Source organism: Muntiacus reevesi, chromosome 10, assembly GCF_963930625.1.
Source record: "Muntiacus reevesi chromosome 10, mMunRee1.1, whole genome shotgun sequence".
Taxonomy (NCBI): Eukaryota; Metazoa; Chordata; class Mammalia; order Artiodactyla; family Cervidae; genus Muntiacus; species Muntiacus reevesi.
The window spans coordinates 75,685,428-75,701,326 of NC_089258.1; the positions used below are offsets into that span (position 1 = coordinate 75,685,428).

The following is a 15,899-nucleotide window of genomic DNA, read 5'->3' on the forward strand; positions in this document are numbered from 1 at the left end:
ATCAGGGTCTTTTCAAATGAGTCAGTTCTTTGCAAGAATAACTATATAATAAGAGAAGGAAAATACCAGTTATACCAAGACCCTCATCCATTGCTAATGTGAATGTAATTCCTACAACCACTTAGGAAAATCACTGGAAAAGTTACAAATGTTCAGTTTAGGCACTTGATATAAGTAAGCATCACATTCCCAGGGGCATATACCTATGAGAAATGCACACATACATTGACTAAGAGACATGTGGTATATTGTTCATAGCAGCAGTCTTCATAACACTCATAATTGCAAGTTACCCAAATGCTCATAAGAAACAATATATTTATAGCTGTTATTTCTATATAAAGATATTGCATGCAGTGATGAGAATTAATATTTTATAATTATAAACAATAATTTGGCTGAATCCCCAAATAAGGTAATATTGAGCCGAAAAATCAGATAGGATATAAATACATACAATGTAACTGCATATAAAGGTTATAATCTGTCAAAAATGATCCATGGATTAGTGATTTTCCATGGATGGTGGCTGAAAGAAAGCAGATTGGAGATAGTGAAATGCTGGTAATATTACTTTTCCTGGATTTGGTGCTGGTTACATAGATGTGTTCAATTTAGAAAATTGCTTGAGCTGTGAAATGATGGTGTGAATGCGTGTCTGTTAGTATTGTTACATTTCTGTAAAAAATCTACTAACTAAATAGCAATGGAGGAAAGCAATATGCTTATAACCTTAGAAACAGAATTAAGATTAGAAAATGTCCTGGTGTATGCTTTTGAGACTCTAGCAGAGTATGCCTTGAGATCTGGATTATTTTTCTAATTCTTTGCCAATATATTTATTTATTGTGTGCTTTTGGGAATTGTGTAATATTTGAATTTTTTAAGTGTAAGAGATAGTGAAAGGGCATAATATGTTGTTGACTGTCAACAAGAGGGAAAAAATACACAGAACACACACATTACATATAGGTAGATACAGACACAAATATGGGTATAGAAATAGATTTTATTCATATGTATAAAATATAAATACTGGATGGAGAAACATAGTCTAAAAATGGTTTCCTTCGAGGAGCAAAACTATGTGACTTGGCAAGGGAGGGGATGGGAACTTTCACAGCATATTGCTAAGTTTTTAACTTAAGCTCTACTAATATGTCACCTTTTAAATAAATAAATAGGATGAATGTAGTAAACAGACTTCAAACTGTGTATACAGCATCATAATACTTTCAAAATATGCATAAAAGATGACTAGTAAGCCTCCATTACTTTGGTCACCTGATGTGAAGAACTGACTCAGTGGAAAAGACCCTGATGCTGGGAAAGATTGAGGGCAGGAGGAGAAGGGAATGACAGAGGATGAGATGGTTGGATGGTATCACTGACTCGATGGACGTGAGTTTGAGCAAGCTCCAGGAGTTGGTGATGGACAGGGAGGCCTGGCATGCTGCAGTCCATGGGGTCGCAAAGAGTCGGACACGACTGAGCAATTGAACTGACTGAACTGAGTAAGCCTATGAAAAATATGCAATTGTAGTTTTGGGTATGAGCTTAAATGCCCTTTTATTTTATCATATATGACAGTTTGCAAGGTCTTAAACTTTCAGTTATGTGTGTGATTTTACGTGTATGCATATGATTGCTGTCCAACTCTTTGTGACCCCATGGACTGAAGCCCGCCCGGCTCCTCTGTCCATGGAATTTTCCATGCAAGAATACTGCAGTGAGTTGCCATTCCCTCCTCCAGAATGCATATGATTAAAGTGAGATAAATACAAATGCATTCAAACATTCAGTGAATATCCACTTATTTCTGTGTTTCACTTCCAGATACAATGTTTATTAAAAAAAACTACAGTACACATCAGAACTGGCTTATTTTATGTTTCTACATTTTTCTGCCCTTTTTCGTAATTTTCGCCATTAGGATCATGAAGCGAAATAAAATGAGAAAATCATGCAACAAAAGGAGTGTGGAACATGAGGGGTAAGTAAGGTTTTTCAAATAATTTAGTATCTTATATTGTGCTAGTCATTAACCAGTGTCATTAATTCATAATTATATAATATTTGTTATATTTATTATGAAATGTGTGCTATGTTAAAATCTAAAACAAATGTCCTTTTATCCATTTTGTTTTCCCAATAGTTCATTGTTAGCACATTAACATAAATCAAAATTTTGACTGCTCTAGAATTGTTTTCCTGATGCACATTCCACAGTGTACTAGGGACTTAATATGAGAAAACTTATTTGGTATATCGTTTTAGGTTCCTTTCTAAATGGATCTAAATTAAGTAGCAGTGTTTGTTTCCTTCAGAGAAATCCTTTTTATCCAATTTAGAATTTATATTAAAAACATCATTAATAAATCCTTGAACCTCAAAATATTTCTATCTCTTTAGTAGTCTCAAATGTTGTTAAAAAAATCTCTGCAGAATTCGTCTGAAATTAGATACTGTTTCTTACAAACTTGTGCATGATATTCTTACTTTTGTGTGTCTTCCTTTCTGATGACCTAACTCTTTAACTCATCGAAGGCAAGAAACCCTTATATTAATCCCAATATGTGACAGCATGAATGAGGATTTTAGCCTCAAAGTGACATTTTCTTTGAAGACTATTATTGTGTGCTGTGCTTTGTCGCTCAGTCATGTCTGACTCTGAGATCCCGTGGGCTGTAGTCTGCCAGGCTCCTCTGTCCACAGGATTCTTCAGACAAGAATACTGGAGTGGGTTGCCATGCCCTCCTCCAGGGAATCTTCCTGACCCAGGGATTGTACCCAGATCCCCCGCATTGCGGGTGGATTCTTTACCATCTGAGCCACCAGGGAAGCCCATTTAATGAAGACATTCAATTGCACACACATCACATGTATGTCATTTAGGGAAATGTTGGATCATATTCACTGAAAGAGAAAATGACTTAATTGGCCATCATGACACTTTACAGAGGAAAAGAAAAAAAGAGAATTCAAGAACACCCTGACAGGTAATGTTGTTGAGGGAACCTGAGTAATGTACATGCTGAATACAGCTCCATATCTAAAAACTCATGCTGTCCCAGCCTTAATGACTGTTCCTTTACAAACTCTCGCACCAGAGCTGGGATGTGTACCACTAAGCCTTCCATCTTTGTTTATTCTGTAAGTATATACTGGAGCTTTTGAATACATAATTTTTAGCAGATGGGAAAAAAAGTGTTTTATCTTGTAGTCATATGTTTATTTCCATCATGCATTAGGCTGGGGCTATGGGTTTAGGTGATAAGTTCACAGAGTTGGAACATCATTCTCATCACATCACATCAGAGACAAATGCTATGAACTGATAACTTAATATCAACCTTGATAACTTGGAGGAAGTAGTGTTTGTCAGATATTTCCTGACAACATGAAAACACCTGTAAGATTATTTTTCTCACTTTTTATACTTAAATCTATAAAAGAAAAAAGGCAGCTACATGTACCCCATATGTTTTTGGTTTTTGAGTAGTTCTTCACTTTCAGGCTCCATAAAGGGTGTTTCAGAATTATCTTCTATATTCCTTGTCACAGCCCTAGAAGCAGCCTTTTCTACAAGGATTCTTGGTTTCTTTTATTGGGAAACAATATTACAGACCTAGGTTTGTAGGATTGTAATAGGTTTGCTAGGTTTGCTCCTTGCTATTTGGGTTTCATTGCTTCTAGAACTTCATAACAGACATATATATGAATCTGATATATGTGTACAACACACGTATACACACAATTGTCCTTAGATATTCTGCAGATAAGTCCTTTATCACATATTTGTTGTAGCTGGGTTGTCTGAATTTTTGCCACCCTATGAACTGTAGCAAACCAACTGTAGCAAACTGTAGCAAACTTTGCTACAGCAGCAAAGCCTTGTTTCCTCTGTTCTCCACTAACTCCTGGAGTTTGCTGAAATTCATTTCCATTGAGTTGGTGATGCTATCTAACCATCTCATTCTCTGCTGCCCTCTTCTCCTTTTATCAGATAAATATTGAGGTTTTTTTTTTCCTTCAGATATGTGTCGTATTTTCATTCAAATCACAGTAATTTTTGCTGAGGAAACATTTTTAAATTTTATCATTGTTCTCCTTCTTGGATTATGCTTATGCTGTTATATTTAAAAACTCACCACCAAACCCAAAGTCACTCAGATTTTCTCCTATGCATTCATCTTGAAGTTTTATGGCTTTGTTATGCACATTTAGACCTATGATTCATTTTGAGGCAGTTTTGTGCAAAATTTGAAGCAAAATTTGAAATTATGACATATGTGACAAAGTTTGTATTTCTGCAAATGTGTGCCAAATAGTCCAGGGTCGTTTCTTGAAAGAACTATATTCATCGAAATGCCTTTGAACATATATATGTAGGTTTAATTTTGAATGAAGGAAATTAGATATTTCTTATTTTCTTATTAATGTTAAGTGCATCTTCTTATTTATAGTGTAAGGATTTTTTTTTTCTGCAATGTATCTTTTTCCAGGTTTCAAATACGAGAATGTGATTCTCTTTATCCACATTTGCAGTAAGCTTGCCTAAAGGAAATATGTGTGGGAAATATATGTGGAAAATATATTTTCCACATGCCACAGATTAAATAAGCTATGTCATGTCTGACTCTTTTGCATCCCCATGGGCTGTGGCCCACCAGGCACTTCTGTCCATAGGATTTCTCAGGCAAAAATAATGAAGTGGGTAGCCATTTCCTTCTCCAGGGGATCTTCCTGACCCAGGGATCAAACCCACATCTCCTGCACTGACAGGCATATTCTTTACTCTGTAGTGACTGGAAACATTCTATTTAGCCTTTCACTTTAGTCTTTCTAAACCATGGATTTTTCAAAGAACCAAAAGTATACAACACTAAATAAATGGATTTTTATTATTTTCAATCACTTCATGGCTGTAATTATTTTGCCTCATACTAAATGATAAATCAGCAGTAAAGTAATAAATGTAAAGCTATATATTTACACATATAAATTTGCATTCATATGTAAACACATACATTTGCTGTTGTTCAGTCACTAAGTTGCGTCTTACTGTTTGTGATCCCATGGGCTGCAGTATGCCAGGTTTCCCTGTCCTTCACGATCTCCTGGAATTTGCTCAGGCTCATGCCCACTGAGCTGATGATGCCATCCAGCTATCTCAGCCTCTGTTGCTTTCTTCTCCTCCTGCCCTACATCTTTCTAGCACCAGTGTCTTCTCCAGTGGTCCACTCTTCCCATCAGGTGGCCAAAGAAATGGAGCTTCAGCTTCAGCATCAGTACTTCCAGTGAATATTCAGGGTTGATTTCCTTTAGGATTGATTGGTTTGATCTCCTTGTAACCCAAGAGATTCTGAAGAGTCTTCTACAGAACCACATTTCGAAAGTATCAATTCTTCAGTTCTCAGCTCTCTTTAGACTGATGCTGAAGTTGAAGCTCTGATACTTTGGCCACCTGATGTGAAGAGCTGACTCACTAGAAAATACGCTGATGCTGGGAAAGATTGAAGGCAGGAGGAGAAGGGGACGACAGAGGATGAGATGGTTGGATGGCATCACCAGCTCAATGGACATGAGTTTGAGCATGCTCCGGGAGATGGTGAAGGACAGGGAAGCCTGGTGTGCTGCAGTCCATGGGATCACAAAGAGGTGGACACGACTGAGTGACTGAACAAAACAGCCTTCTTTATGGTCCAACTCTCACATCTGTACATGACTACTGGAAAAACCATAGTTTTAATTATATGACCTTTGTCAACAAAGTGATGTCTCTGCTTTTTAATATGCTGTCTAGGTTTCTCATAGCTTTCCTTCCAAGGAGAAAGCTTTTTTTAATTGTGTGACTGCAGTCTCTGTCTGCAGTGATTTTGAAGCCCAAGAAAATAAAATGTGCCACTTTCCCCACATTTTTTCCATCTATTTGCCAAGAAATAATGGGACTGGATACCATGATCTTAGTTTTTTGAATGTTGAGTTTTAAGTCAGCTTTTACACTTTCCTCTTTCACCCTAATCAAGAGGTTCTTTAGTTCTTCTTCGCTTCCTGCCATAAAGGTGGTGTTATCTGCATATCTGAGGTTATTGGTATTTCTCCTGGCAATCTTGGTTCCAGCTTTGATTTATCCAGCCTGGTATTTCTCATGATGTACTCTGCATATAAGCTAAATAAGCAGGGTGACAATATACAGCTTTGATGTACTCCTTTCCCAATTTGGAACCAGTCTGTTGTTTCATGTCCGTTTCTAACTGTTGCTTCTTGACCTGCATACAGGTTTCTCAGGAGGCAGGTTAACCAGTCTGGTATTCCCATCTCTTTAAGAATTTCCATAGTTTGCTGTGATCCACACAGTTAAAGCGTTTAGGGTAGTCAATGAAGCAGAAGTAGATGTTTTTCTGGAATTCTCTTGCTTTTTCTATGATTCAAAGGATGTTGGCAATTTTATCTCTGGGTCCTCTGCCTTTTCTAAATGCAACTTGTACATCTGGAATCTGTTGATCCTTTATTTTTCACTCTATCTGTTCCTTTGAGTGCCTGTTTTGATCTGACACTTAAAAGAGAAATCTGACAGTAGATATAGTTAAAGTATGAAACTATCTACTACTAAATAGATTGTAAATTTGTACTTTCTTTTTCTTTCCCTAGTCGTTCAGCCATTGTACCAGAACGCTGTGACGTGGACTACTAATATAGTCAAGCACTTCACCAACAAAATGCTTACATGAAGAGGAGAAAGTGTTTTGTAACCCTTATGCTATCCCTAAATACACTTAAAATGTCAGATTTTCGAAAATAAAGTGCACTTGGGCAGGAGGAAGTCTTCCTTCAGTTCAGTTCAGTCACTCAGTTGTGTCTGACTCTTCGAGACCCCATGGACTGCAGCACACGAGGCCTCCCTGTACATCACCAACTCCCGGAGTTTACTCAAACTCATGCCCATCGAGTCGGTGATGCCATCCAACCATCTCATCCTCTGTAGTCCTCTTGTCCTCCTGCCTTCAATCTTTCTCAGCCTAAAGGTCTTTTCCAAGGAGTCGGTTCTTCGCATCAGCTGGGCAAAGTATTGGAGTTTCAGCTTCAGCATCAGTTCTTCCAATGAATATTCAGGACTGACTTCCTTTAGGATGGGTTGGTTGGATCTCCTTGCAGTCCAAGGGACTCTCAAGAGTCTTCTCCAACACCACAGTTCAAAAAAGTCTCCCTTGACTCCCAAAAACACCTAGCTGCTGGTGGACCGCCCCCCACCCCCCAGTGGGCCGCAAATCCTGGTGCCCAAGCTGGGGAGAGGCCCAATGCACAGCTGCACTTCCACCCTTCACCCCACTCATCCCTCTAACAGAACTGCCTTCTCCACCTGCCTGCCCAGCTTGCCCGCAGACCAGCCCCGCAGGCTTGCTCCTACCCTCCTCTGCCCCGCCCTCCAGTCTCACCTGGCCTCAGCCCCTGCTCCTCTTTTCACTCCTGCCCCGCCCCCTGGTTTCATCTCGCCCCTCAGCCCCAGCCACGCCCCTCAGCCCCAGCCACGCCCATCAGGCCCAGCCACGCCTCTCAGTCCCAGCCACACCCCTCAGACCCAGCCACGCCCCTCAGACCCAGCCACGCCCCTCCCAGGTCCTGCTCCCAAGACCCGGCGCAGCAAACCACGAGAGCCAAGTCCAGTCAACCGCCTTCCCTGAGGCGAGGCCGGTCACGCAATATTGTTTCTCCTGCTCATCCTCACAGGACTGGGCCGGCTGGCCTCCGCGGGCCATCGTAAGTGAGGACCCTGCCTGATAGGAGGGGGGCCCATCGCCACAGTGTCCCTGGGCGCGGGGGTGGAGGGGGTTGCCCTCCTGGGCCCAGAAGTCCAGGCCAGGCTGGGAGAGCCCGGGCGGGTCTGGTCAGAGTCCTGCCCGGTTTCAGACTTCTGCCAGGCCCGCTGGTCGGAGGTATCAGAGCAGGACTGGGATAGTTGACGGGGACACAGGTCTTCCAGGGAGATGTGGTGGGGATGGGGGTAGGGAGAGGATCCTGGATGGGGTCCTGGGGACCTCTTCTTAAAACCCTACACAGTATGATTTTTGGGATGTGTGTGTGTGTGCGCGCGCCCACTGGGGCTTGGAAGATCCACAAGTGATGTGATAGGAGAGGACAAATAAGAATGAATGCTGCCTTGGACTGGGGGATGCTCACTCCTCTCTTCCTCACTGCAGACTCTGAAACATCACTTCTACAAATTACAGTGCCACAGAAGACTGGGACAGATATTGACAGTGGAATTTCAAAAACTCATGTAATTAAGAAATAACTTTAAAAATATGTGTGTGTGGTTTTTTTTATTCCTGGAGTGCAAGACCCAAATCAATGCATGCTTATCCCTTATTGAAATTTTGTGTTCTAATGACAGTGTTATTGTTTTCATTTCTCAAGTAATAGATGAACATTATGAAATAGACTCAGAGGAAAAAGATGCCTTGAGTCCTTGTCACACAAAAAGGCATCTACAGCCTACTAGATTGTTTTCTATAAAAGATGTACATTTAAAAATGCCTTCTGTGTTAGAGAGGCCATACCAATATTTACATCATAGCATGATTTTAAAATGACAATATATAAAGAATATCTTCATGCCTGTACTTACACACATGTGCATATATAAATCTTTGTAATGTTGTTTTTTATTTGATTAACATAGTAAAACATGTGCATTATGTACATTGTAAAATGAAATGTAGACAGTACAGAGACTTCTTAAGAAGGTGAATGGCCACCTCACTTTCTAAAGGCAGTAAATTTGAAGGAAACTGAAGTTTTAGAGACATGCATACACACATCATGTATATTTTTAATGAGCATGCATGAGAGTTGTAATTGACTTTATCTCTTATGGGTAGAGGTAGGATTATTTTTATGATAATACAGCTCTGACATTATTTTCCCTAACTGTCGGATACCTTATATGTAACGCAGTGTTTCACATTTTAGACACGTAGATAGTTTCATATGCTTTCTTAGTGGCTCAGACAGTAAAGAATCTGCCTTCAATGCTGGAGACCTGGCTTCGATCACTAGGTTAGGAAGATCTCCTGGAGGAGGGCGTGGCACCTCACTCCAGTATTCCTGCCTGGAAAATTCCTAGGGACAGAGGTGTCTGGCAGGCTACAGTCCAGAGGATCACAAAAACTCAGACACAGCTGAGCAACTAAGCACAGTAGATAGTTTCATAAACCTTCTTGAATAGTCATCTTGGTAGGATCAACAGGCTAGCCGCTGTAAAAAAAAAAAAAAAGAAGATAAATATCGAAAAGGTCTACCAGAAAAGTTGCATTATATTTGACTCCCATCCATAAAAACAGTGATGCCTATCTTCCTGAGACCTCTCCACCTCTCCTCTTCAATCTTCTCATCTTTGCTCTTATGAACATCTTAAATGAATGCTTCACTTTGAACAGATAATTTTTGGTTAAGCCTTAGCAAGAGATGCCTTTCTGTCTGTTGACTATTGGAATCATTTTGTTAGTTGTCAGTCTTTTTCTGGTTTTGACTTCTGTTTTAATAAGAATTAGTGGCTTTGGATAGGACACTATGTTTTCAGGAAGGAAGAAATATTGATGTAAAGAAGCACAGGGATTAGATAAGAATCCAACAATTAGAATCCCAGTAGCACGATCTGAGAGGAACATCTGCAATTGTCAAGTGAAAAACTATGTTAGACACTGGGGCAGGTTTTGTAGACTGAATGGTCTACTTCTGACTGGCTCATTTTGCGGCACCAAGAAACACCAGCAATTGTGTATTCATAAAAGGCATTACACCCCCCCCCCCCCAATGAATATCTGGAGATGCTGAAATGTTTAAGAGAGTGTAACAAAGGTACACTGGGAAATGCTACCAAAGAAAACATGAGGACCCATGATAATAGCAGGAAAAAGACAGCATTTGGTACACACACATGCACACAAACACACACACCCAACATTATGAGAAAGCGTCATTACTTTAAAATATTCAGTTCGCATGAAACAGATAAAAATCCCAAATTTGTATGAATTTAATGAAACATCCTCAGCTATATAACATGAAAACCGATAGCATGACAAGGAGAAATTTTCAAATCCATTTCCATAGAGCGATATGTAAATGGTTATCTCAAATGTTGATTGGCCAATCATAAAATTCTAAGGAGAAGAAACATTTGAACAATATAAATAAACATTCTGTCAATGAATAAATTGAACCAAATGAAGCTTATGTATTGTTTTTCTGCTCTTTGTTTTGACTCACTCAATTCTATGGATATCACGTAGGAGGTTTTCATTTAATGATACAACCTACATTGCCGCAGGAGAGAGAATTCAAGCAAATATCAGGAATCCAAGAAGCATCCCTAGTGAACTAGTTCCACATGAACTCAATCTCTCTGCTCTGGAAATATGTTGAGTGTCTCGCTTAAAATCACAAGATTTATAGGAGGAATCTTGGCTTTGGAAGAACTCCTTACAAAGTTTTCAGTGAAGTTTTAAGAAGCCAAGCCAGCCTTGTTGAACTAGTTGGGGAAAACAACAGAACTAACTTTGACCAGGGGAGTTTTGAACCCTAAACAAAGCATTACTGTCCTTGTCTTAATTAAGAATCAGAAATACCCAGACTTGTCAGTATCCCCAGAAACAGATAAAGCTTTTGTAATCAAGATGTACTTATGCTCTGTCTCCACTGTAAATAATGCTTCTGAAGAATGCTTCTCATACTTCTGAAGAATATACGGTGTCACTCAACAAAATTGACCACAACAAGTTAAATAAGGGACTTCCCAGTTTGCTCAGTGGTAATCACCTGCCAACTCAGGAGACGGAGAAGACACAGGTTTGATCCCTGGGTCGGGAAGGTCCTCTGGAGGAGTATATGGCAACCTGCTCCATTATTGTTGCCCGGATAATCCCATGGACAGAAGAACCTTGTGGGGTACAGTCTGCAGGGTCACAAAGAGTTGGACACAGCTGAGCAGGCACGCATGCATAATAAATGAAAAAATAAAAATAAATGAAAAGCATATAGTGATCATACAGAGCTCATTATTTGGGAACAGTACAATTAGGTTTAAACTCAACAAAAATATGGAAAAATATATTTGGAAATTTAAAAATGTACATGGTTCATGGGCTAAAAGAGAAATCATAAATCATAATGGATATTAAATAATAAACAATAAACTAGAATGAAGAAATTACATAGAAAAATTTGAATTGCCCTCTGAAAATAGTATAGGGGCATAATTTAGAGTCATAAATATTTGGTACTAAAAAAAGGTTTGAAATTTAAAAATTAGAAAAATAATTAAAACCTTAAAATTCTTAATGATGCTGCTTAAGAAGTAGAATTAATGAAAGAGAAATTAATCTGAAGCAACCTGGATTCCCACTGTCAAAATTTGATTTCTGAGAAGAATGTGAAACAGTACATTTGGTGAGATAGACTAAGGAAAAGGAAAAGAAGGAAGAGATGTACTTTTAGGGTTTTGAAATATCTAATCATTACTTTCTCTCTGAAAACTTTGCTATAGGTTACCTATTCCATCAAAATTGGCAAGAAAACCTACATTCTCCATCTTGAAAAACAGTAAGTGGCCATTCTTCTTTTCTTTGAGCATTTTTTTTTTCATTTTTATTAGTTGGAGGCTAATTACTTTACAATATTGTAGTGGTTTTTGACATACATTGACATGAATCAGTCACGGATTTACATGTGTTCCCCATCCCGATCCCCCCTCCCACCCCCCTCCCCATCCCATCCCTCTGGGTCTTCCCAGTGCACCAGCCCTGAGCACTTGTCTCATGCATCCAACCTGGGCTGGTGATCTGTTTCACCCTTGATAGTATACTTGTTTCAATGCTATTCTCTCAGAACATCAATCCCACTCCTGGGCATACACACCGAGTAAACTAGATCTGAAAGAGACACGTGTACCCCAATGTTCAATAGATGCAGAGAAAGCCTTTGACAAAATTCAACACTCATTTATGATTAAAACTCTCCAGAAAGCAGGAATAGAAGGAACATACCTCAACATAATAAAAGCTATATATGACAAACCCACAGCAAGCATCACCCTCAATGGTGAAAAATTGAAAGCATTTCCTCTGAAATCAGGAACAAGACAAGGATGCCCACTATTCAACATAGTGTTGGAAGTTTTTGCCACAGCAATCAGAGCAGAAAAAGACATAAAAGGAATCCAGATAGGAAAAGAAGAAGTGAAACTCTCGCTGTTTGCAGATGACATGATCCTCTACATAGAAAACCCTAAAGACTCTTCCAGAAAATTACTAGAGCTAATTAATGAATATAGTAAAGTTGCAGGATATAAAATTAACACACAGAAATCCCTTGCATTCCTATACACTAACAATGAAAAAACAGAAAGAGGAATTAAGGAAACAATACCATTCACCATTGCAACAAAAAGAATAAAATACTTAGGAGTATATCTACCTAAAGAAACAAAAGACCTATACATAGAAAACTATAAAACACTGATGAAAGAAATCAAAGAGGACACAAACAGATGGAGAAACATACCGTGTTCATGGATTGGAAGAATCAATATTGTCAAAATGGCTATTCTACCCAAAGCAATCTATAGATTCAATGCAATCCCTATCAAGCTACCAACGGTATTTTTCACAGAACTAGAACAAATAATTTCACAATTTGTATGGAAATACAAAAAACCTCGAATAGCCAAAGTAATCTTGAGAAAGAAGAATGGAACTGGAGGAATCAACCTGCCTGACTTCAGACTCTACTACAAAGCCACAGTCATCAAGACAGTATGGTACTGGCACAAAGACAGAAATATAGATCAATGGAACAGAATAGAAAGCCCAGAGATAAATCCACGAACCTATGGACATCTCATCTTTGACAAAGGAGGCAAGGATATACAATGGAAAAAAGACAACCTCTTTAACAAGTGGTGCTGGGAAAACTGGTCAACCACTTGTAAAACAATGAAACTAGAACACTTCCTAACACCATACACAAAAATAAACTCAAAATGGATTAAAGATCTAAATGTAAGACCAGAAACTATAAAACTCCTAGAGGAGAACATAGGCAAAACACTCTCCGACATAAATCACAGCAAGATCTTCTATGACCCACCTCCCAGAATATTGGAAATAAAAGCAAAAATAAACAAATGGGACCTAATGAAAATTAAAAGCTTTTGCACAACAAAGGAAACTATAAGTAAGGTGAAAAGACAGCCCTCAGATTGGGAGAAAATAATAACAAATGAGGAAACAGACAAAGGATTAATCTCAAAAATATACAAGCAACTCCTGCAGCTCAATTCCAGAAAAATAAACGACCCAATCAAAAAATGGGCCAAAGAACTAAACAGACATTTCTCCAAAGAAGACATACAGATGGCTAACAAACACATGAAAAGATGCTCAACATCACTCATCATCAGAGAAATGCAAATCAAAATCACAATGAGGTACCATTACACGCCAGTCAGGATGGCTGCTATCCAAAAGTCTACAAGCAATAAATGCTGGAGAGGGTGTGGAGAAAAGGGAACCCTCTTACATTGTTGGTGGGAATGCAAACTAGTACAGCCACTATGGAAAACAGTGTGGAGATTTCTTAAAAAACTGGAAATAGAACTGCCATATGACCCAGCAATACCACTTCTGGGCATACACACTGAGGAATCCAGATCTGAAAGAGACACATGCACCCCAATGTTCATCGCAGCACTGTTTATAATAGCCAGGACATGGAAGCAACCCAGATGCCCATCAGCAGATAAATGGATAAGGAAGCTGTGGTACATATACACCATGGAATATTATTCATCCGTTAAAAAGAATTCATTTGAATCAGTTCTAATGAGATGGATGAAACTGGAGTCCATTATACAGAGTGAAGTAAGCCAGAAAGATAAAGAACATTACAGCATACTAACACATATATACGGAATTTAGATAGATGGTAGCGATAACCCTATATGCAAAACAGAAAAAGAGACACAGAAGTACAGAACAGACTTTTGGACTCTGAGGGAGAACGTGAGGGTGGGATGTTTTGAAAGAACAGCATGTATATTATCTATGGTGAAACAGACCACCAGCCCAGGTGGGATGCATGAGTCAAGTGCTCGGGCCTGGTGCACTGGGAGGACCCTGAGGAGTCGGGTGGAGAGGGAGGTGGGAGGGGGGATCGGGATGGGGAATACGTGTAACTATATGACTGATTCATGTCAATGTATGACAAAACCCACTGAAATGTTGTGAAGTGATTGGCCTCCAACTAATAAAATAATATTAAAAAAAAAATCACCTGTATGCACAATAAGGAGTTAGGAAATAAATAAAGAAATTAGATATAAAACAAGATATTAAAAGCAGTCATTGTTAGGGGAAGAGAGTACATATGCATGGTTGCTACAATGTATTTGAAATTAAGAGATCAGCAACTTAAAATAGTCATATAGGTAGGTAGGTAGATAGATAAAAACTTCATGGTAACTTCAAAAGAAAAACCTATAGGAGAATCACACAACAAAATGAAAATATGAGCACACATATCAATAATTACTTTAAATGTAAATGAACTAAGTGCTCCAATAAAAAAGAAATGGAACAGTTGAGTGGATACGTGAAAAAACTCATGCACTGCTGAGAAACAGTGTCCTCTCCAGAAAGGGAACATAACCTCAACATAGTATAGCTTATATATGAGAAACCCACAACTAATATCATTCTTAATGGTGAAAAGCTAAAAGCACTTTCTCTGAGATCAGGAAAAATACAAGCATGTCCTTGCTCGAAACTTTTATTCAACATAGTGCTCAAAGTATTTGCCACAGCAGTCAGTAAAGAAAAATAAAATCCAAATTGAAAAGGAAGAAGTAAAATAGTCACTATTTTGGAAAGGAAGAAGTAAAATAGTCACTATTTTCAGATGATATGATACTAAGAAGATCTAAAGACACCACCAAAAACTATTAGAGCTCATCCATGTATTTGGTAAAGTTGCTTGATGCAAAATTAATATAAAGAAATCTGCTATATTTCTATAGATTAACAATGGAGTATCAGAAGAAGAAATTAAGAAAACTATCTTACTTACCATTGCATCAAAAAGAATAATACCTAGGAAAAAAATGTAACTAAACAGTCAAAAAACCTGTATACACACACGTGAAAGATATACTGTTTTCATAGATCGGAAGAATCACTATTTTTAAAATGCCATACTCTCTAAGGCAGTCTACAGATTCGATCTAATTCCTATGAAAATGCCAATGGCATTTTTCACAAAACTAGAACAAATAATTCTAAAATTTGTATGGAAATGCAAAAAATCTCAAATAGCTAAAGCAATCTTGAGAAAGAACAGAGGAAGGTGTCACACTCTCTGACTTTAGACTATACTACTTAGCTGCAGTAATCAAAGTAGTATGGTACAAGAACAAAACAGACACATAGGTCAATGGAACAGAATGAGGAGTGCATAAATAAATGTATGCATTTATAGTCAATCTACAACAAAGGAGGCAAGAGTATACACTGAGAAAAAAAGCAGTCTTTTCAGTAAGTGATGATGGCAAGACAGGGCACCTACATGTATAAGACTGAAATTATAACATTCTCTCATACCATATACAAAAATAAACTCAAAATGGAGTAAAGACTTAATGTAAGACAAGCAACCATATTACTCCTAGAAGAAAATATAGGGAGAACACTCTTTGTCTTAAATCATAGCAATGTTATGTTTTATGTCTCCTCTGGCAAATAAAATGAAAGAAAAATAAACAAATGGTACATAATTAAACTTAAAATCTTTTTCACACCAAAAACAAACAAACAAACAAACAAAAAAACCCAGAAACAAATGAA

At 38.3% G+C, this 15,899-nt stretch overlaps 1 protein-coding gene across 1 annotated transcript in view; it reads left to right on the forward strand.

The window, feature by feature from the left end:
• Positions 1 to 6,697, forward strand: part of LOC136176389 (disintegrin and metalloproteinase domain-containing protein 18-like) — a 101,483-nt gene extending 94,786 nt beyond the window's left edge. The window contains exons 21-22 of the mRNA XM_065946539.1: positions 1,837 to 1,993; positions 6,655 to 6,697. Coding sequence (XP_065802611.1) covers positions 1,837 to 1,993; positions 6,655 to 6,697 — 200 coding nt within the window. The remainder of the gene's footprint in view (positions 1 to 1,836; positions 1,994 to 6,654) is intronic.
• Positions 6,698 to 15,899: the final 9,202 nt, after the last annotated feature.